This window comes from Sminthopsis crassicaudata, chromosome 1 (assembly GCF_048593235.1).
Source record: "Sminthopsis crassicaudata isolate SCR6 chromosome 1, ASM4859323v1, whole genome shotgun sequence".
Taxonomy (NCBI): domain Eukaryota; kingdom Metazoa; phylum Chordata; class Mammalia; order Dasyuromorphia; family Dasyuridae; genus Sminthopsis; species Sminthopsis crassicaudata.
Window position 1 is genome coordinate 335830758 of NC_133617.1, and position 22573 is coordinate 335853330.

Here is a 22573-nt window from a genome sequence, read left to right on the forward strand (position 1 = left end):
CTTTATTATATTCGCTCGGCCTATCCAAGAACATTGAATGTCTTTCCAATTATTTAAATCTGACTTTATTTTTGTGGCAAGTGTTTTGTAATTTTGCTCATATAATTCCTGACTCTCCTTTGGTAGATATATTCCCAAATATTTGATACTATCGACTGTTATTTTGAATGGAATTTCTCTTTGTATCTCTTGCTGTTGGATTGTGTTGTTAATGTATAAAAATGCTGAGGATTTATGTGGATTTATTTTGTATCCTGCGACTTTGCTAAAATTCTGAATTATTTCTAATAGCTTTTTAGCAGAGTCTTTGGGGTTCTCTAAGTATACCATCATGTCATCTGCGAAAAGTGACAATTTGATTTCTTCATTTCCTACTCTAATTCCTTGGATCTCTTTCTCGGCTCTTATTGCCAAGGCTAGAGTTTCTAGTACTATATTGAATAGTAATGGTGATAGTGGGCAACCTTGTTTCACTCCTGATCTTACAGGGAAAGGTTCTAGCTTATCACCATTACATATGATGTTTACTGAAGGTTTTAAATATATGCTCATTATTATTTTAAGGAATAGTCCATTTATTCCTATACTCTCAAGCGTTTTTAGTAGGAATGGATGTTGGATTTTATCAAATGCCTTTTCTGCATCTATTGAGATGATCATATGGTTTTTATTAATTTGATTATTAATATGGTCAATTATACTAATAGTTTTCCTAATATTAAACCAGCCCTGCATTCCTGGTATAAATCCCACTTGGTCATAGTGTATTATCCTGGGAATGATTTTCTGAAGTCTATTTGCTAATATCTTATTTAAGATTTTAGCATCAATATTCATTAAGGAAATTGGTCTATAGTTTTCTTTCTCAGTTTTCGATCTACCTGGTTTAGGTATCAGTACCATGTCTGTGTCATAGAAGGAATTTGGTAGGACTCCTTCAATCCCTATTTTTTCAAATAGTTTACATAGCATTGGAGTTAGTTGTTCTTTAAATGTTTGGTAGAATTCACCTGTAAATCCATCTGGTCCTGGGGATTTTTTCTTAGGAAGTTGGTTAATAGCTTGGTCTATTTCTTTTTCTGAGATGGGACAATTTAAACTACTTACTTCTTCCTCTGTTAATCTGGGCAAGCTATATTTTTGAAGGTATTCTTCCATTTCATTTAAGTTATCGAATTTATCGGCATAAAGTTGAGCAAAGTAGCTCCTAACTATTGTTCTAATTTCCTCTTCATTAGTGGTGAGTTCACCCTTTTCATTTTCAAGACTATCAATTTGCTTTTTCTCTTTCCTTTTTTTAATCAGGTTTACTAAGGGTTTGTCTATTTTGTTGGTTTTTTCATAAAACCAACTCTTAGTTTTATTAATTAATTCAATAGTTTTTTTACTTTCAATTTTATTAATCTCACCTTTTATTTTTTGAATTTCAAGTTTTGTGTTTGTCTGGGGGTTTTTAATTTGTTCCTTTTCTAGCAATTTTAGTTGTAAACCCAATTCGTTGGCCCTCTCTTTCTCTATTTTATGCAGGTAGGCCTGTAGAGATATAAAACTTCCCCTAATTACTGCTTTGGCTGTATCCCACACATTTTGGTATGATGTCTCATTATTGTCATTTTCTTGGGTGAAGTTATTAATTATGTCTATGATTTGCTGTTTTACCCAATCATTCTTTAGTATAAGATTATTTAGTTTCCAATTATTTTTTGGTCTATTTTCCCCTGGCTTTTTATTAAATGTTATTTTGATTGCATTATGGTCTGAAAAGGATGCATTTACTATTTCTGCCTTACTGCATTTGATTTTGAGATTTTTATGCCCTAGTATATGATCAATTTTTGTATAGGTTCCATGAACTGCTGAGAAGAAAGTATATTCCTTTCTGTCTCCATTTAGCTTTCGCCAAAGATCTATCATATCAAACTTTTCTAGTATTCTATTTACCTCTTTGACTTCTTTCTTATTTATTTTGTGGTTTGATTTATCTAATTCTGATAGTGCAAGGTTGAGATCTCCCGCTATTATAGTTTTGCTATCTATTTCCTCTTGCAGCTCTCTTAATTTCTCTTTTAAGAATTTAGATGCTGCACCACTTGGTGCATACATGTTTAATATTGATACTGCTTCACTATTGATGCTTCCCTTTAGCAGGATATAATGCCCTTCCTTATCTCTTTTAATTAGATCAATTTTTGTTTTTGCTTGATCTGAGATGAGGATGGCTACTCCTGCTTTTTTGGTTTTGCCTGAAGCATAATAGATTCTGCTCCACCCTTTTACTTTTAGTTTGAATGTCTCATCCTGTTTCAGGTGTGTTTCCTGTAAACAACATATAGTAGGATTCTGACTTTTAATCCAGTCTGCTAACTGCTTCCTCTTTATGAGGCAGTTTGCCCCATTCACATTTATGGTTAGAAGGACTAATTCTATTTTGCTTGCCATCCTATTAACCCCTGCTTATGCTTTTCCCCTTTCCTTCCCTTTTACCCTCCTATCCAGTATTCAACTGGTAAACACCACTTGCTTTTCACAGCCCTCCCTTTTTAGGATCCCTCCCCCACCTTAAAGATCCTCCCCTTATTTTACCCCTTTTCCTCGAAATTACTGTATTCCCTTCCCCTTAGCTTACTCCTTCCCTTTCACTTTTCAATGAAGTGGAAGAAGTTTCACCATAAATTGAATATGTCTATTGATACACGCTATGTTCATCTCCCTCCTTTCTTTCTCTCAGATATAATAGGTTACCTTTGCCTCTTCATGAGATGTAGTACCACCACTTTATACTTTTTTATGATATAATCTCCTTTCCACCTCTAGTTTCTAAGACAAATTGTACATATGTTCTTTACATATTTTTTTGACAGAAGTATAGTTCTCAAGATTTCTTTTTACCTTTTTTAGAAGTCTCTTGAGTTCTGTATTTGAAGATCAAACCTCTTATGTAGGTCTGGTTTTTTCATCAAAAATAGATGGAATTCATTTATTTCGTTAAATGTCCATCTTCTTCCCTGGAAAACGATGCTCATTCTTGCTGGGTAAGTTATTCTTGGCTGCATACCAAGTTCCTTAGCCTTTCGGAATATCATGTTCCAGGCCCTGCGTTCTTTTAATGTGGACGCTGCTAGATCCTGTGTTATCCTTATTGTGGATCCTCCATATCTGAATTGTTTTTTTCTAGCAGCTTCCAATATCTTTTCCTTTGTCTGATGGTTCTTGAACTTGGCCACTATATTTCTTGGCGTTTTGATTTTAGGGTCCCTTTCAGTAGGTGATCGATGAATTTTCTCAATGTCTATTTTACCCTCTGTTTCCAAAACGTCTGGGCAGTTCTCTTTGATAATTTCCTCGAAAATGGTGTCCAAGCTCTTTTTTTCCTCCCATTTTTCAGGGAGTCCGATTATTCTCAAATTGTCTCTCCTGGATCTGTTTTCCAGGTCTGTTGTCTTTCTGGTAAGGTACTTGACAGTCTTTTCAATTGTTTCATTTCTCTGGTTTTGCTTGACTCCCTCTTGGTTTCTCCTTGAGTCATTCATTTCTACTTGTTCCAGTCTAATTTTCAATGATGTATTTTCTTCACTCATTTTTTTTATATCTCTTTGTAATTGTCCAATTGAGTTTTTATCTTCTATGGAATTTTTTTCCATTTTATCCATTTTATTTTTTAGAGAGCTGATTTCTTTTTCCAGCTCTCTAATCCTGTTTTCCTTGGAGTTGTTTACCTTTTCCAACTCACTAATCCTGTTTTCCTTGGAGTTGTTTACCTTTTCCAGCTCACTAATCTTGTTTCTCAATGATTTGATTTCTTTATCCATTCTTTCTTTGAATGCATGTGATGACTTCTCCAGGCTCTCTTGCCAAGCTTCCCTTTCCTTTTCCCATTTCTCTTCCAGCTCTCTTGTGAGAGCCTTTTTGATTTCCTCTATGAGGTTCTTTTGTATTGAGGAGCAGCTTATATCCCTCCCAGGGGATACATCTGGGGACATTCTGTTCCTAGTCTCCTCAGCATTTGAAGTCTGCTCCCTCTCCACACAGAAGCTGTCAATGGTTAGAGCCCTTTTGAATTTTTTGTTCATTTTGTCAGAGTAGGAATCAAAGAAAACAAACTGACAAGAGAAACAATTGGTCTGTTTTGCGGGGGATGGGGTTGGATGGTATTAATGGGCTTCCTCTACAGACTGGGGGTAGGGCAGCAGAGAGCCACTAACAGAACAGCAATGACTGTACTGAGTCTGCGCTCTGAGGCTCTGAGAACGCACCGAGTCAGTCCAGGTGGGGGTTGGGGGTGTCCGGGCTCTAAGAGACGCTGGCTTTCTGGGGTTTTAATCTTCACCTCCGGTGTTTACACCCTCTCTGCTGCTCCTGGCTTGCTGCCAAGACGGAGCATCCACACTGGGGCAAAAGCCCTTTCGCAGAAACTGCAGAGATCACACCCCTCCCCCTCTGGTCTGAGCTGTGTGAGCTGCCTGTCTTGCTCTGGCTGTCTGCCCTCAGTCTGCGCCCAGTCTGATTGACCCTCCCCCGAACAAACACAGACCTTTTCTGGCGACTTTCAAGGATGTCTTCTCTTGGTGATAATTTGTGGATTTCTTTCTGGGTCAAGCATTAAGTCAGAGGCTTGTCATGAAGTAAGTTCTGAGAGAAAACGAGGAGCTCAAGCAGCTGTCTGCCTCCACGCCGCCATCTTGGCCGGAAGTCCGCAAAATGAATATAAGTCTTGAATGGTCAAAAATTTCCAGCTGACTTCATATGTAGGAAAAGTAACAGAATTCCAAAATTGCTGATGACCATCTCAAATAACCTCAAGTATTCCTGAGAGGAAATTGTAAAAAGTAAGTGTATCATTGACTATCGGGTCTCCCTATGGGAAAATAATATTCTGAAAGATGAAGCAGTCAATTAGTACACATTTATTAAGCTCTTCTTGTATGTTGATAACTGTACTAAATAGTGGAGATGCAAAGAAAAGCAAAAATTCTTCTTGCCCTATTCCATGGGAGAGGTGACCTGGTTGTCAGCAGTATATAAAGGGTAGATTGGAGATCATCTCCGAGGAAAAAAAAATGCTAGTGTAAACACTGTTCACCTTAGAACTAGGCAGGATGAAGAAGCTACTCAGCATATGATAAATAGCTAGGGCTATACCTATTGTCCTCATATGAAATCTATGTGATTTATTCTATGTGCAAATGTTCTATCTTGCCATGATATCCCTTGCAAATTCTATCAAATATACAGAAGGAGAAATTTTTAATTTCCAGGACAAAGCAATGACATGTTTTCTTCATAATTTCTATGTTAGGGGATACAGATTCCCCATCTTGTGAGCCACAGAATCCTGAAAAGCTTGGGATATTTTGAAAGGATCTGCTTCATTGAACCTAGTAATAATGTTTCATTTTTACTTTGAGATTTAAAATTTGAAGCTTCGTTTATAAATGGTGGATGTCTATGAGAAGAAAATTGGTTCTAGTATTGAAGAATCCGGGTTATAATATCTGTTTCTGGTGCCTTCTAGTCTATAGCCTTATTTAATATCCCTAATCTCTATAAGACTTTTTAAATATATAAAATGAGGGATTTGGACTATATGGACTCTGAGATTGCTTCAAGTGTTATGTCTCTAAGCAATACTATCATCTAATTTGATCCTCAACAAGGCTCTTGTAACACATAGCTTTATCCCCATTTTTAGAAAGGAGGAGACAGCTTTAAAATTAATAATAAGAGTTGACATGGAACATTTTTAACTTTTGGCAAATCAGTTTCAATATGATATCAGAGATCATTTTAATAATGTAATATTTGTAAAGCACTTAAAAGTGCTGAGCCCATTGGAAGTTCTATGGGTGAATAGGTGCCAAGCTTAGAGGCAAGAAGATTGATTTTCCTGATTTCAAATCTGGCCTCAGATAGCACCTGTGTGATCCTGGACAAATAACTTAATCCTGTTTGTCTCAGTTTCTTTATTTGTAAAATTATCTAGAAAAGGGTAAAACACTCAAGTATCTTTGCCAAGAAAATAACAAATGAAGCACAAAAACTAAGAAATGACTAAAAATGACAGAACAACAAAAACATTCTTGTTCCCTTAACTTCCCTCCTTATTTCATTTAAATTTCACAACCTATGGAGATATTATTTCCATTTTACCAATGAAGAAACTGAGATTTAGAGAAATTAAGTGGTTCACTCAGGTTCAACTAGTATTTGAGGTTTGATTCAACCTAGTTTTTCTTGACTACAAGTTTTGTATCCCATCCTGTTTACTTCAGTACTTCTCAGTATAATAAAAAGGCAAGAATACCTTTTATATACTATTAATATTTCTTAAACCTTTCTTTTAAGAGTGGGCCTATGTATTCCTCATAATGCAGAGACTTCTTGAACTAGGGAGTAGGAAAAAGCCCTGCTTGACATTCCCTACTCAGGGAATAGCAAGAATTCGTTGGTTCTATAAATTGAGCAATTATTCCACTTAATAATGGAGTTTAGAAGCACAGATGGCAGAGCCAGGATCAAGATCAGACGACTTAGTCAGTGTCCAGAGATTTAAAAGAACATTATCTCTTTGCCTTTACTTGTCATCCAGGAATAAAAAGATAGGAGTTTCACATTATTGAATGAATATAAATATACATGTTTCATAGAAAATTAGACACACAATATTAAGCATTGTGTGGACATGTGTATTTTTATGTCTAAGTATGTGCTCTCCATCCTTAACTTCTAAATTTCCTTAAATATTTTTTTTTCTCTTGCCATTACCTTGGGAGTTGGGTGGGAATGTCATATCTGTAAATGACAGTGTAGAGTAGTATAATGAAAATGAAATTTTCAAAGATTAAATGAAGTTCATATATCAGATTTTAAATTTTATGCACATGTAAATAAGCATAAATATAGAAATATAAGTAAATACATGGATATCTAGATTATCTATTTACATATCTATTTATTTTTTGAGACTGAGCATCTTTATGTTACCAAGGCTAAAAGTGGAGTGATGACTCACTTACAAGCCCAATCCCACTACTGATCTTCACTTTCCACTTGAGTTGATTCTGACTTTAGGTAAATATGTGTTAACCTCCAGGAGCAAGACCCCACCCATCCCAGTATGATTTTAACAAAATATCTTTATTCTCTTATTTTACATTGCCTACTTCCCCCCCCACCTTCCCCACTTTTCTTTCCCGGAATCATGCTTTATAGCAGTCTTTTTTTTTTTTTTTTAAGAAAAAAAGACAAATCTGTAAAACTTATTGATATATTTTTTAAAATTATAGAACTACACATGTCACACATAAATGTAAATACACAGACACATATACACTATTACATACCTATGGAGTCTCTATCTTCCAAAAATAATCCACAAAGTAATCAAAAGAGGCATATCCCCATTTTTCTTTTTTGTATACATAAAGAAACATTTTATTGGAGTTTTATAAAGGTTGTAATTTTGTTTTTCTGATTTTTATATTTCTCTTTTTTAATTTAGAAAAATAGTTGAAGGCAGATTGTTTACAGTGAATTTTTTGAAATTCAAATAATCATATAAGGACTGGGCATTAGTTATTGAAAGACTAAATTGTGAAAACAATTTTAAGAAACTTGAATTGGGCATTTAAGAGACTTGGCTTTTATTACTTACTCCCCTCTAATATTAATTTAGCTGTATAACTTTAAGCAAATGAGATTCATTTTCCTAATATGTAACCTGTATATGAGAATTTGATCATCCCTCAGATTCCTTTAAATTTTAGAACTCAAATATACAATTTTGAATTCTTATATGATAGTACATTAAAAATCAGATTATCAGTACTTTAGAGAATGACTTGTTCAAGAGAAAAAAAAAAAAACCTATTTTGCTACAGCTTTTTTTTTTTTTTTTTTTTTTTTTACTGATACTTCGGTCCAAAGTAGAGAAAATAGCTGGGAGAAAAATAAGACAATGTAATCTGTCATATTTGACAGGATAAAACAAAACTGATGCTGTGAGGAAGCTGACTATTAATGCTATCTTCTTGAGTAATCCACAATACATAGCTGCTTAAAAAACTAATGGAAAATGCATAGCACCAACTAACATTATCTGTTATGATCAGTTTTTTTTTTTTTTTTTAATATACTAAGAACAACATAGAACTTCTCTGGTTACAACTCTAATTTTGGCCACTCTTGCTGAAGAAACTTTTAAGAGTGAGGATGTAAAAATACTGTGAAATCATTTTATAAATTTTATGAAATTTAATTTTAAAATGTTCATTCCCTTCATTTACCTTAATCCTTTTCAAAAAAGGAACTTATATATATAATGTATACATACATACAAATAAATGCATATAAATGCACATATGTATAAAATGGAATTATGTATAATATATAATTGGGACAGTGGATAGTATGCAATCAGGGAAAACTAAGTTCAAATCTAACTGCAGATACATATTAATGTATGACCCTGGACAAGTCACTTATCCCTATTGCTTCAGTTTCCTTTTCTGTAAAATTAGCTGGAGAAAATAAATGGCAAATCATTTCTATATGTTTGCCAACAAAACAGAAAAAAGGGGTAATGAAGTCACATCTAAATAATCAACTAATACAACAATATGTGTGTACACATATACACATGGATATATATACACTCACATACACATCTGTGTGTGTATATATATTATGTATATATATATATATATATATATATATATATATATATATATTTACATATATATGATAATGTATATATAACTATACAATGGACACATAGTCTACAGATTCTACTTTTATAGTGTATAGTATATGGTAAAGAATGGATTTGAACCAATGATTTTTGTCATTGTAGGGAATTCCTTCTACCCAGTCAGATCAGAACCTCTCTGACACAGTAAATAAATGGCCTAATGCATCACTTGCTCAGGGTCATCCTACTAATTGGATTTGTACCCAAAGTTTTATCCCAAGCCCACTCCATCTGTAACTTCATACTCTCACAGAATGCCATATAGAGATGCAATTGAGACAGCATGAATTTACTCAGTGACAGATGAAATTTTGTGATAACCTTCAAAAGAAATCCCCTTTAATTATGTGAAATGGAATTTCATGCAATAGAACTGTATAGAATGGAAATTCACTTGCACTCTAGCATATAACTAAATCTATACACTTGTCACTCTAGATAGCCTTGTAGGGCTTTCCAGTGGGTGGCAAATAGAGAGCAGCAGGCAAGGAAGTGGTTATTTCTACTGCCTCAATAGGAGCCATATTGCATAAGACTATGAAATTGTTAAAATGTTAACTTACACAACATTGTCAAGTAGGTGACTATTGAAAACAGCATTGACCTATTGAAAAGGAAGAACTAAGCATATAGTTTATTTGGGACCACCCTCTAAGCCCGTCAGAAAATTCACTGACAGCTTGATTTAGTTGGGAAAGAAAACACTTTGATAACATGTCAATATCAATATCAATATCAATAGCTATAGCTATCTTTTTGTTTTCCAGTCTGGATAAAGGGAACAAAATTTAATAATCATGGGTAGAGTGGAGGTAAGTGAAGAAGCACTTCCTTAAGCTTTAAGGAAAGAAAAGTTTTTTGAATTTTCTTTAAATTGCTTAAGCTTCTAGGTATTATAAATTTTTGCTAATTTTGCCTAATTGTGACAAATGTGTAGGCAACAAAGAACTATCTAAAGAATATGGGAGGATGAAAAAAATGCTTGTGAATGTGAATAATATCAGATAAAAAAAGAACAGAGATTCCTTGAGTGTCGAGAGTGGGTGCTTGGTTTGGGACACATAGTTGGTTTTATAACACAGAAAAATGTTGGAATCAGGCCTAATAAAGGAAACAGCAAAACTTAAAGGGGTCATCTCGTCAGAACCCACTTGTTTATTCTACTGGATACATTCCTGAATTTGCCTGAGAACGTGTAATGAGTATAACAAAATCCCTGTTATGTTTATATGGGCAGATGACATACTATTAATTATCATAAAAAATTCAAATTAGTAGGTCAAGAAAAAAAAAATCTCCGTTTTCTCAACTATAAAGTGGGAATAATCATGATTGTTGTGAGGATCAAATAAGATATTTGTAGGAGGCTTAGCCAGAGCCTCTTACATAGTAAATATATAACAAATGCTTGTTTTCTTTCTTCCAAAAGAAAAAGAGTACTGACAACCTTCTTAAGACTTTGATTTCTATTTGACCTTAGCAATTTTCATAAAGGTTTTCATGGATTCTTGAAAGACAGTGGATAACATAGTGTTATTTATTGATCTTTACCATCTTCAGTTGAAAGAAAAAGTACCCAGATTCATGAATCAAAGGACTTGTCACAATGTAATTTTATTATTTTATTCTATTTAGTTTGGTGATTATTCAAAATAGTTTCTAAATATCTGAATATAAATATCATTTTAAGCTGATTATCTAAAACTTTGGTGCCATAAATTCTATTATTTTTCTTCTGCATGTGATACATTAAAAACTAACAAATCAATGTTAACAGGTACAAAGAAGTAACATGCTCATATATTGTTCCTTATCCTTCAGAGCATTCTTATGTCAATGATCTCATTTTGATCTCTTAACAATTCTGTGTGGTAGATAAGGCTCCTAGGATCATAGGATTTGTCAGAAAAAGAAGATGAAGCTCAGAGACATGAAACAGTTCCAAGGAGCCATAGAGGTACTTGGCAAAGGAACTTGAAACAGAGCTCAGGTTGCAAGTAATTGCTCTTTCCATTACATCATTGAGTCAGTCAAGCAAAGATCTTGTATTAAAAGTGATATTAGGAAGAATGAAGGTGATGTTGTTGGATAAAACACAAACATGCAAATATTTTATAATTTATAACTAAAATATTTGTACTTTGTAAATGTATGAATGATTGACAGTGGCAGGGAAAGTATAGTGAGAGCAACATTCAATTTTAACTAGAGGAACTGTATTTGAATTCCACCTTTGTCACTTTTTATCATTTTGACTTTGGACAAGGCATACAACTTCCTGTGGTCTCATTTGCCAAACTTGTAGAAGAAGTGGATTAGGAAAACTGTTAAGAAATAATAATAATAATAATAATAATAATAATAATAATAATAATAATAATAATAATAATAATAATAATAAATCTCAAAGGTCTCTTTTAGGTTGAAATTTATGGGGTGCTATGTGTAGCTATAATGAGAAGCATAGATTTGTTTTTAGAATGAAACAATAGTAGGATATGGACTAGGTGAGTTAGATAGGCAAGCCAGAAAAGATCATATTCTTAGAGCTCATTTACTTATCCAGAAGCAAGAAATTTTTCATATATGTAAATATATATATGTTTATATGTATATATATATATACATATATATATATATATAATATTAGATACATGGAATATATCAATATCTTCCAACTTCAGATGTACTATAAAATATACAGTCAAATTTCATTATTTAAGGGTTGGAAAAAACAGTATGCATAGTATCTAATTTAAATAATTTTATTCAGTGCCTAAACAGATCTCATCTCCTCAAAGATCTTTTCAGCAATTTCCCCTCTCCAAAACAACTTCAGAACATAGACTTATAAGCATGGATGTATATAGAGCACATATGGATCCATAAGGGTTCTTAGAAGTCATCATAATTTAAGCTTATTATTTTTAAAATGAGGAAAACATCAAAGGAAGGAAGAGACTACCCCAAATTTGCAAAACAGATTTATAAGCATAGACATGCAAAAGCATATTCGGAACATCGGGTTTTTACAGTTGTCTCCTTCAACCTTATTTTAAAGATGAGGAAAATACTAGAGGGATTTCTCCAAGTGTGATAAACACTGTAACTCTTTGACTTGTGTGTAGTGAATTTTGAGTCTTTCATCAGCAAATCATTTTCAAGTAGTATAATATGGTGGGAAAATACTGGTTTTGGAATGAAAGGAACTGGATTTATGTCTTGTTTTGGCCACCTAATTCATGCTAAATGATCAAGGAGCTTTTTATCACTTCTAAAACTAGGCTCTAATGATGAAAGATTCTATAAAACAAAAGCCTAATAACAAATTAGGAAATTGTAACTTTCAAACATTTTTTCTTTTATTGAATAGACATCTTTGTGTCCTTTTGACCAAATGGATCTTAGGTGCAAAATACTATGCTATACATCAAAAATCACTTTGAAAGATTTAGCAACTCCATTTTAGCTTTCTACATTCAAATGAAAATTGCTACATAGTAAAGGACAAATTAGTGTGCCTGCAGAATCTGGATAACACATGGGCCATTTTAACCTTGAGTTTTATGTAGGAATTTAGATAAATGGCTCCCATTATCAACAACTAAATTTATATGGATAAAAGTCTACTTGGTATGTAAAAATTATCCTAAGATTTATTAGAGAATTCCAATTTATTAAAAATTCTCCTGTAGGGTTTTCAAAGAGATTATTACAATTGAGAAGAAAATTTTATAAGAGAAAAATAGAAATTTATAGTGAGAGGAGATAACACTTGGGAGATGCTATTAACAATGAAAGAGGTGCTTCTGTATAAAACAAGTACAATTGATAAATAAATATTTGGTCCTTAAAAGATACATAGTAGATTTTAATGGATATACTATTAAAAATAATAAACAGTCCTTCTCACAAAAAAAGGTAGGGATAATACAAAATAGAATAAATTTCTAAGAGGAATTATGGGGGAGGTTGCCTTATAAAGTCATTAAGAATGGATTGGATTCCTTCCCTACCTCCCTCCTTTCTTCCTTTCCTTTCTCCCTTCTATCATTTCTCCCTCTTCCTTCTACCCTCTCTCCCTCCTTGCCTCCATCCCTTCCTCCTTATTTCCCTCCTTCCTTCTTTCTTTCCCTCTCTCCCTTTTTTGCTTCCCCTTCTTTCCTTCTTTCTTTCTTTTTCTCCCTTCCTTCCTTCCTTCCTTCCTTCCTTCCTTCCTTCCTTCCTTCCTTCCTTCCTTCCTTCCTTCCTTCCTTCCTTCCTTCCTTCCTTCCTTCCTTCCTTTTGTTCTTTTATTTTATAATTTTCTTTTCTTTTTTTTAAAGCAAAGGATAAATATTATCAAATTTATATAACAGGATAATTAATCTGATAGTGTATAGGATAGCTCAGAAGAGAGACAAGGAAGATTCAGAAGAGTGGTAAGAAACAACTATCAAAGTCTAGCCAAGAGATAATGATGAGCACTTTGGTCATAGTAGCAGCAGAAGGAATGGGAACAAAATCAAAGCAATATTTCAGAGGTAGAATTGATTCAAGTGTGTAGACAATTAGCCCTTTTGCCCTCCCAATTTCAAGAAGTCTTTCAAAATTGCTGTATCATTTCATTTTATAGCCCTTCTATATGTATGTTACTATGTATATCTTGCTTTGTAACCTGTTTGCCATTTACTATTTTTCTCTTTTATCATCTTTTCCATTTTAATGGATGTGAAATAAAACCTCAGAGTTCTTTTAATTTTTATTATTCTTATTATTAAAGTGGAACCTTTTTAAATGGTTGTTAATAGTTTTTATTTTTTAAGCAATTTTTGTTCCTAGCTTTTGATGTAATATCCTTTAAAAACACACATACATTCCATCATTCTCCTGCTTTTCTTCTCTTATGTATAATCCTCACCATCATTTATGGAACAATATAATTTTCTGCATATTGATCCTAAATTCCCAAGTGTATAGCCCATCTATGTTTATCTATTTATACTGTAGTAGATGGAATAGTTAAATGTGCTATATATGCCTAAACAAAGTCTTTCAGCCATAAAATCAGAGGTGGTGACTTTCTTACAGTAAACAAAATTTTTTTGGAGAAGGGAAAATTCTGCTTCTGGTCAAAAGAATCATGGCAATAGATTGACCTAAAATATTTCTTGCGTTAATATTTTATTAAAATGATTATAACAATGTATACTGAAAAGAGATTTCTTGCTAGTTGTTGAGTCTTTTTTGTCATACCAATAATATTGCATTCTGTATGAATCTGCAATATAGGAAAATATATGGGATTTTTTTGGTGGTTTTGCTGTGTGTTTTTCACCCAGAGAAGCAAATCATCTAACTCCTAAGCCATAGGCAACAGAAAAGTTATGCATTGCTACAATGTTTAATAATAAATGTTTCTGAGTTTATGTATTTTCCATTTTTATGTCAATCAATGAACCAAAAAGAGAAACAAAATTCCTACTTCAAGAAACTTGAAAATAACATGTACACCTATAAGTTAATGCAAGATTTATGCAAAGTAAATGTGAAACAATTTTTAGGAGGTAGCAATAGTATCTATAAGGACTAATGGAGTTTCTTATAAGAGAATTGTAAAAATTTCCGTGGTTTTTAAGAAGCAGAAGTGAGGATGAAATGCATTTTACGTATGATGAGCAACAAGTATAAAGACACAGAGATTTAAGATGGAATGTTGTATAGGAGGAATTAGAGGATTAATATCAGACCAGTTTAGTTTAGCCATAGAGGGCATCCAGGGGGAAGCGATGCAGATGAAGCTTAGAAGCATTGGCCCTAGGTTGTGATTAGCCTTATATGCTAAGTAGAGATGCTTGTATTTTGTATCAGAATCAGCAAGATACTTATTGAGCCTGGTTATAACTTGTGCTTTAAATAATAGCAACATGGCAATGAGAGAGTAGATTAAGGAGGAGAGAATCCTAAAACAAAAAGACTGATTATGACTATATTTTGGATTCTATTCTGGATGAGAGGTAAAGAGAACCTGAATTAGGTTGGTATTGTATGAAGGAGACAATAGGACAGTGGAGGTGCAATTAATAAGACTTGGCAGCTGGTTGTCTATGTGTTGAAGCAGATTAATAATTCTGAGATAACGAATCTGTGAGTCTAGGAGCATGATAGTGCTCTGAATAGGAAAAAAATTAGCATGAATTTTAAAGGAAAGATAATGAGATATATCTAAAGGATATTCAGCTTAGTATGTCCTATAGGCAGCAGGTGATTAAAAATTGAGATTAAGTTGGAAATGTAAATGTGGTCCCCATGTATAGAGATGATTTAAGAGAATTAATAGAATCTTTGAGATAGGTTCGATATAGAAAGAAGCCTCAAGACAGAGTCTTGGGATATACATGCTTCTTTAATAATGAATATCCTCCTTTCTGGAATAACTTTCTTACTCATATCGACTTATTGTCCCTGGCAGCTTTTAAGGCTCATTTTAGATATTACTTTTACAGGATTCAATAGTAGTCCTCAAGGTACTCTCCTCTCTGAAATTACCTTCCATTTACTCTGTATATTTGTTGTATGGACTTAGTTACTTGAAAATCCCATTAAAATATAAGCATAATCTCTAATGCTTAGCATACTCCCTTGTACATGGTAAGTGGTTAGAAAATGGTTGTTGATTGACTGGTTATTCCTACAATTAGGAGTTTAAGCATGGATGCTTAACTAGCAAAGGAGATTAAGGAGGAATGGTCAGACTGGGAAAGTGGGAGATCAGTAGAAAGAAATATTATAGAATTCTTATTTAAGGGAAGGGTGTGTTCAGTAGTGTCAAATGCTGCAAAAGGCAAGAAAAAAGAGTAGTGACAAAAGATCTTTGAAATTTTATACTGAGGGCAGCTAGGTGGCGAAGTGGATAGAGCACCAGCCTTAAATTCAGGAGGACCAGAGTTCAAATCTGGTCTCAGACACTTAACACTTCCTAGCTATATGACCCTGGGCAAGTTACTTAACCCCAGCCTCAGAAAACAAAACAAAAACAAACAAAAAACAAAAACAAAAAAAAAAAAAAAAAAAAAAAAGAAATTTTATACCTATGAAATAGTAGAACTTATGTACATGTGTATTATGCTCCGCATGCAAATGTACTCTATTCAAACCTGCCATTTCACTTAAATTATATGTGATAATCATCAGGAAATATTCCCCAGTACTTCATATCCCACATTGTTTTAGTTTAAGTAAAAAGGAATATTTCTTAATAATGAAATTCAGTTTTGTTTTGTTTTTTTTAATACGTAGTAATTTGCCTCCTAGAATAACAAATATTGAGTCAGGAAGGATCCAACTCCATTTTTACAGGTGCATAAACAATGGTTGGTCTTGAGGAGCTAAAGGACTTGCCCAAGATCACAAAAGTAGTTAGTGGACCAGTTAGTATTTCAAACCAAGACCTTACAATCTAAAAATTCTGGATTTGTGGGGGGGGTTTTCTCACTAAATGACCCTGCCTCCATTATTCTCAATTCAAATTCTCTCTCTACTAAATAAAGTAAAATATTGTTATAGCACATACATATGCATGTGCTCATACACACATACATCACCCCTAGTAACATAACTTTTACAGTGGCCAAAAGGCTTTTAATTTATAAGCTAGAGAAAACATGTCAAGCATTCAATGTTTTTCTCCTTAAACATTTTAAAACATATTGTCTAATTTGAATTTTTCAGGATGAATGTCAAAATTATATCCGTGTACTCTTGGTGGGGGGTGACCGGCTATTCACTTGTGGAACCAATGCTTTTACACCGATTTGCACCAATCGAACGGTATGTATTCATCTTCCTGTTATACAAACAAACAGCTTTAAATGAAGAAAAAATGAACTTAAAATATGTAAAATTGAAAAGTTACATATATTAAAAGGAACATTATGTTATGCCAGGGAAATCAGATCTTTTACAGTATAAGGGCCTGTTTTTTTTTTTGTTTGTTTGTTTGTTTTTGTTTTTTAATATAACCTCCTTCCCCAAATTGTGCAATTTTCTCCTGTGTCTGATATCTTTAGGGGAAAAAAATGATGAAATTGGAAGTAGATTGTTAGACCCCTTTTAGTAACTTTGTATTCTCTTAGGAAGTTTATGCCTAAAGGTTGAGGAAATCTTGCACATGTGATGTTGCCAAAGTTCCAAATTTTCTTCAGTGCCTATTTTTTTTTTTTTGCATGGTACAATGAAAACACATATTTAATGTGTAAAAATCTCAATATGTTGATTCTTTTAATAAAACTGTGCAATGATCATTTATATGACTTATGTGTTTAAAATATTTAAGCAAGTGGCTTTCTTTGTCAAGGGAAAATAAAATTATAATAGCTATATATTGCAATATAATATAATTCATTTTCTTATTCAATGAATGGTTCTTTAGAGAATTCCTTTCTAAGTGCAGAGAAATGAAAGGCAAGAGCTATGCAGTTTAGTGCACACAAGCTAATTTGTAAAGCATTATAGGAACCTAAAAGAAAAGCAATTTTGACTTTAAAAATATCAGTTGAGGAAAATGTCCAGAGATTTGTAATTGAAACCCCCCAAAGCACAGGTTTTTGCTGTTGTTATTTAGTTATTTCAATTATGTCCAACTCTTTGTGACCATATTTGGGGTTTGCCAGTTCCTTCTCCAGATCATTTTACAGATGAGGAAACTGAGACAAACAAGGTTATAAATGATTTGCCTAGAATCACACTGCTGGCAAATATCTGAAGCTAAATTTGAACTTATGAAGATGAGTCTCCCTAACTTCAAATATTGTGCTCTAATCATTGTCACCTATCTGCTCAAGAAGCATAAAGAATTAACCATTCTTTTGTGCTTCCTTATTCAACCTGTGCATAAATAAGCTATGTGAGAAAATGGTAATTAAAAGGATAGAATTAAGAAGAGCAGCTGACCCTAGAAAAATAGGTAAGGAAGTATTTCAGACAATACAATTTCATCAATTTCAAGAATTAATTTTTTTTAGATATCCCAGAGAAGGGAAGATTCCAAAGGGAAAGAAGAGTAGATATATGGTACTTTAAAAATAATTGGGAAATTATGCCAAGGATTCTAAATTGGCTTATTTTACTTCTTTCTTCCCCACTTCTTTCCCCAAAAGTTCTCTTTATCTTTGAAAATCTGTTATTAAAAAGTTATGGCTAGAAAAAAACATGGAACTTTATGATCTTGGAAGAATAAAAATTACTAATAAAAAAGAGGGGCATGAACAGATGCATAGTGAGTGTAAGTAGACTGCATTTGTTGGCTGTTGTAGTACCAATAAGTATTCATTGGGATAGATATAGTAAATAGGATTGCCATTAAGTGAGAATGATAGGCAACAAAGCAGTGTTGATCATTCTGAGGTACTTATAGTACCAGGGGAAGGCTTTCAGGTTGTTGGTTTGTGAGGCATTGGATCCACTTCAAAGAGGGTCTGCCCTGAGGAATTCTTTCTTTCTCTCCTTTCTCATCCACAGTTAAGTAACCTTACTGAGATACATGATCAGATCAGTGGAATGGCTCGGTGTCCTTATAGTCCCCAACATAACTCCACAGCGCTGCTTACCTCTGGTGGGGAACTGTATGCTGCTACGGCTATGGATTTCCCAGGAAGAGATCCTGCCATTTATAGAAGTCTAGGGGTTCTCCCTCCTTTACGCACAGCACAATACAACTCTAAATGGCTAAATGGTAAGCATAAAAATCCCTTTCAATTATATATTTTATTTTCTGTTTCACAATTTCTGAAGAAAAACTCAGTGTTTTTTTTTTCCCCTAACAGCTGGAAATACTAAGTAATGATCATTTAATGGTACCACTTGGCACTTTAGTGTTAAAATAATAAAGAAAAATTACATGTAAGATTGACCTAAAACCATTGAGAGTGATCTAGTAGTTAAAATTTATTTGACTACTAAGTAATAGAGTTAAGTCTGGTTTGGGGTCATCTTTAAATAATTGTATAAACAGCTCCCTACTCTGCAATTTTAAGTAGTTGTCTTATTTAACAATGGCCCCTTCTTAGGGAAAGAGTAACCAACCTTTTAATGAGATTTGCAGACATTGCTACATTTGAGGGGAGGGGGGAAAGTGATATTTATAAATCCCACAGGTGAAGGGGAAATAATAGATATGATTCCAGAGAGGTCAGAAAAATGAGGAGGAAATGGAATGGTTATCTAGAATCTGTTTGGAAAATTTCATATTATTAAATCTTGGGAGAAATAGTCCAGAGGATAGGAAACATTACCTTTTTCTATAAGTTTTCTGAGCCTGAATCTGAAATATTACATTCATTTTAAGCCACTTCAGCACTAGAATTCTAAAGATAAATCAGAGGCCACTTACAGAGAAACAACCAAAAAATGATTAAAGAGATAGAGAAATTATCTTAGGAGATAGAATTGTAAGAGTTAAATATCTGTAGCTTAGTTAAGCAGCAATTAACAGAAGTATTCACATGCCAAGGAGACAAAGGCATTATTTTTGTGAAAGGGAACATAAAGAGTGGGTTGCTATTGTCATCAGGAGAAGGAAATTTTTTTCTTCAGTTCCTTGTAACTTTGTCTATCCTTTCTAAGAGGATAGGAACAAAGATTCCTTTGTCATATGTGTTATATGTGTATATGTGTGTGTTAGTGTACATATATATCATATCTTTGTATATGTCTTTATCTATTCAGGTAGATAAATACTGATATATATATGTATATGTATATATGTACATATATATGTATCATACATATATTATATGTATTTATATATGATTATATATATATATATATCTATATATATCAAAATATCAGAAACTGACTTTTCTGTAAATTAAAACAAAGTCATTGTTTCTGAATTTGGAAGAGGATTTTCATGAGTCCTCTCCCTATTACTGGAGAGAAGATGGCCCAGTAACTCTAGATCTATGGCTTAGGACTTTGTATCCTTCATGAAATTCATAGGATTTTTAAATTAAACTGAATTATAAATTTTGAATATCAAAGTGCTTGATGACTATCAATAGCGAGACCTGAAAATGTTATTATGATATTTGTTAATCCAATCAGAGTCAAGGAGGTTAAAAGTCATTTATACCCTCCATCTTAATGAGGTATACTATGTGTGAAGACGAGTTTATTGAATTAATTTTAAATGAAAGAAGTACAAAGATGTATGTGTATGTATATTGTCAAGTTTATCTATATATATAAATATGTATGTGTATATATTTCACTCAGGATTACTGTTTTGTTGTTACATAAACTAATTTAATAAAAAAAAGCTATAGTTTTATTTTAAAAGTCTCCCTTGTGGAAGAGAAAATGGTCTAATTATTAAGTCCCCATTAAGTTGAATTGTTCTGTATTACATCCAAAGGGCAAAACAAAATGTTCCCCTAAACAGAAATGTTTAACTAGATTATCTCCATTAACACTGAATCTGTAAACTGGTTTCAACTGTACCCATAAATGTTCTATTGATGTTCACATTTTGGCCCTGAAGCTTTCATTTACTTAGGTCTATATTTTTCCTTTTATTTTTCCTGTACAATGAAAAGTTTTAGTTTAGAAAAAGAGCCAGAAGTGCTTGTAATTAGAGCTTTCTAAAATCAAGTCAAACAAAAGAGTAAATGCAACATTTACCTCCTTTTCACTCACTCTCCATCCCTCACTCTAGCTGTGAGACCCTTGAGAGTATTATGGAAAAGTCATTTGAATTAAGCTATTAGTTGCAGTGTCCATTTGTTTACAACACTTGGTTTACAGCCACCTGATAGCAAATTAGGTTATCAAGAACTGTCACTCCAGGGATGGGAAATCTTTTCTGTTGAAGATGGATACACAGTGAGGGAAGAAAACAATCTTCTTTTCTAAAGGATTAAACATAATATACTGTATACTACTAACAATAATTTATATTTTTCCATAGAATGGGGAAAGTATTAATTTTTTTACTGTGTGCCAACTATTTTCTAAGGGCTAGAATACAAATAGAAAATGAAAGCATCCCCTGTTCTCAAAGGATTCATATTTTAATTGGGAGAGATAACACCTAAGGAGAGTTCATGTCTATGTTCAAATAATGGCAGTGGGAAAGGCCTAGTTATGCTTAGGCACATGACAAAGGCCTAGTTGATTTTAAAGAGTATTGGTAGGACAGATTGCTTCATACCAGGAGTATAATGATTTCTTAGGTTAAAGTGGAGTAGGCTAAGGGGATATTTCCAGTAGAGTATGTGGGTATCGGCTTCTATCAAGCAATGGATATTCTGTACCTGATGCCTTTTGGGCCATGAAGAGTGTTTGGGGAAAAGGCTACCTGTGGATTCCCTTAGAAATAGGAGATATTCTTGTTCTATCTTCTTTCTCATTGGTGGGATAGGAACAGAGAAGGGAAAGGTGAATCTTTCTCTCTACACCAAGAAGTATTCTTTAAACCACAGTATATGCTCAGTAGTCTTTATCCTTTCCTTATTAATCATTTCCAAATTGTTCTGCTGTTCTATTCCACATTTACTTAGATTTGGGATTCTGTTTCTTGCTTCCAAATCTGTAATACATTTTCCACCTGGCCCTTCATTTAATTTTGAATTCTTAAAATTAGTCCTCAAAAAAAAAAATCAATCTCTGTACTTGATGTACATCTTTGCTTTCGTGCTCTTGCCCAGATTGTTCCCCTGAACACTTACTCTAGCTTATCTGTAAGGGACCTAAATCTTGCCATTCCCACTGGGTAGTCCTGGAACCTTGAACTCTGAATTTTGATTTATCCAAATGATACTCTTGTTCAATTTCCTTCTGTATGAAATGTCTCCCTTGTCATGACATTTTCCCTTTGTATAACAATGCCTGGATACATAGTTCATTGATACTATCTTCTCAAATCCTCTGATGTACTTCTATTCATGTTGCAGAGCTTATTCAAGCCAATCTACATTAAGATCTAACTAATGATATTTGTAGTCTTTTAACATTTAAAAATTTTGAACATCTGAAAATTTAAACATTATATGTATTTCTTAAAAAAAAAAAAAGGATGGATAAGGGAAATAGTGGGAAGATCTTTAATCAAACTATTAGATGGGCTAAATAGAAGTGAGAGCAGAATTTGTATTTTATAAAGCCAAACTATAAGAGGTCATAGAAAGAAAGAACCCAGAAGGATTATGGAGATACACAGCCCATGAAGGGATGGTTAGTATATACTAGTAGTGAAAAGCGCAGAATGAAGATATGTATTAGAAAGGAGGTTAACTAGATAAAATTAGAGAATAGCTGCTGGTAGAAGAAGGAAAAAGAAAATTTTTCGTCTTCCTAAATCTGAAAAAAGGAGAATAAAATGACATAGGTATAGAGAGAAGAATCAGAGAAAGTAAACAATATAAATAAGAGTAATAACACATTTCAAGAATTATTGTTAAATAAGATAAAGGGAGGGATTTGGCATCTGTGGGAAAAGAAAGGAATGAAATAAGCTTAAGCTAAACAAAGAATAGATCTTTGATTATGATTTAAGATATAAAGAAACATATCTACAGAAAGATAGGATTTCAGTAAAATAGTTTCTACATAGTCAGAAGAGATTATTTAATTGTTTCCTAACTTTTTTCTTTTTATTTTTTTAAAGGTAGAGTTCAATTCTGGGGCCAAGATATGAGTTTTTATATGCAGAAATGAGAATCATATAAAAATAAAAGGCATTTAGAAAACAGAGTTTGCGATAAAATAAACATTACAGAGCTCATCATCCAGGTGGCAGTTGCCTGTACATATTTTTAAATAGGATACTATTCTCTGAATTTGGCCTTATAA

At 33.1% G+C, this 22573-nt stretch overlaps 1 protein-coding gene across 3 annotated transcripts in view; it reads left to right on the forward strand.

Moving 5' to 3' along the window:
* SEMA5A (semaphorin 5A) overlaps positions 1 to 22573 on the forward strand; it is a 623550-nt gene that overhangs the window by 334514 nt on the left and 266463 nt on the right. For all 3 annotated transcript variants that reach the window (XM_074279132.1, XM_074279134.1, XM_074279133.1), the window contains 2 exons: positions 16457 to 16555; positions 18245 to 18458. In XM_074279132.1, coding sequence (XP_074135233.1) covers positions 16457 to 16555; positions 18245 to 18458 — 313 coding nt within the window. The remainder of the gene's footprint in view (positions 1 to 16456; positions 16556 to 18244; positions 18459 to 22573) is intronic.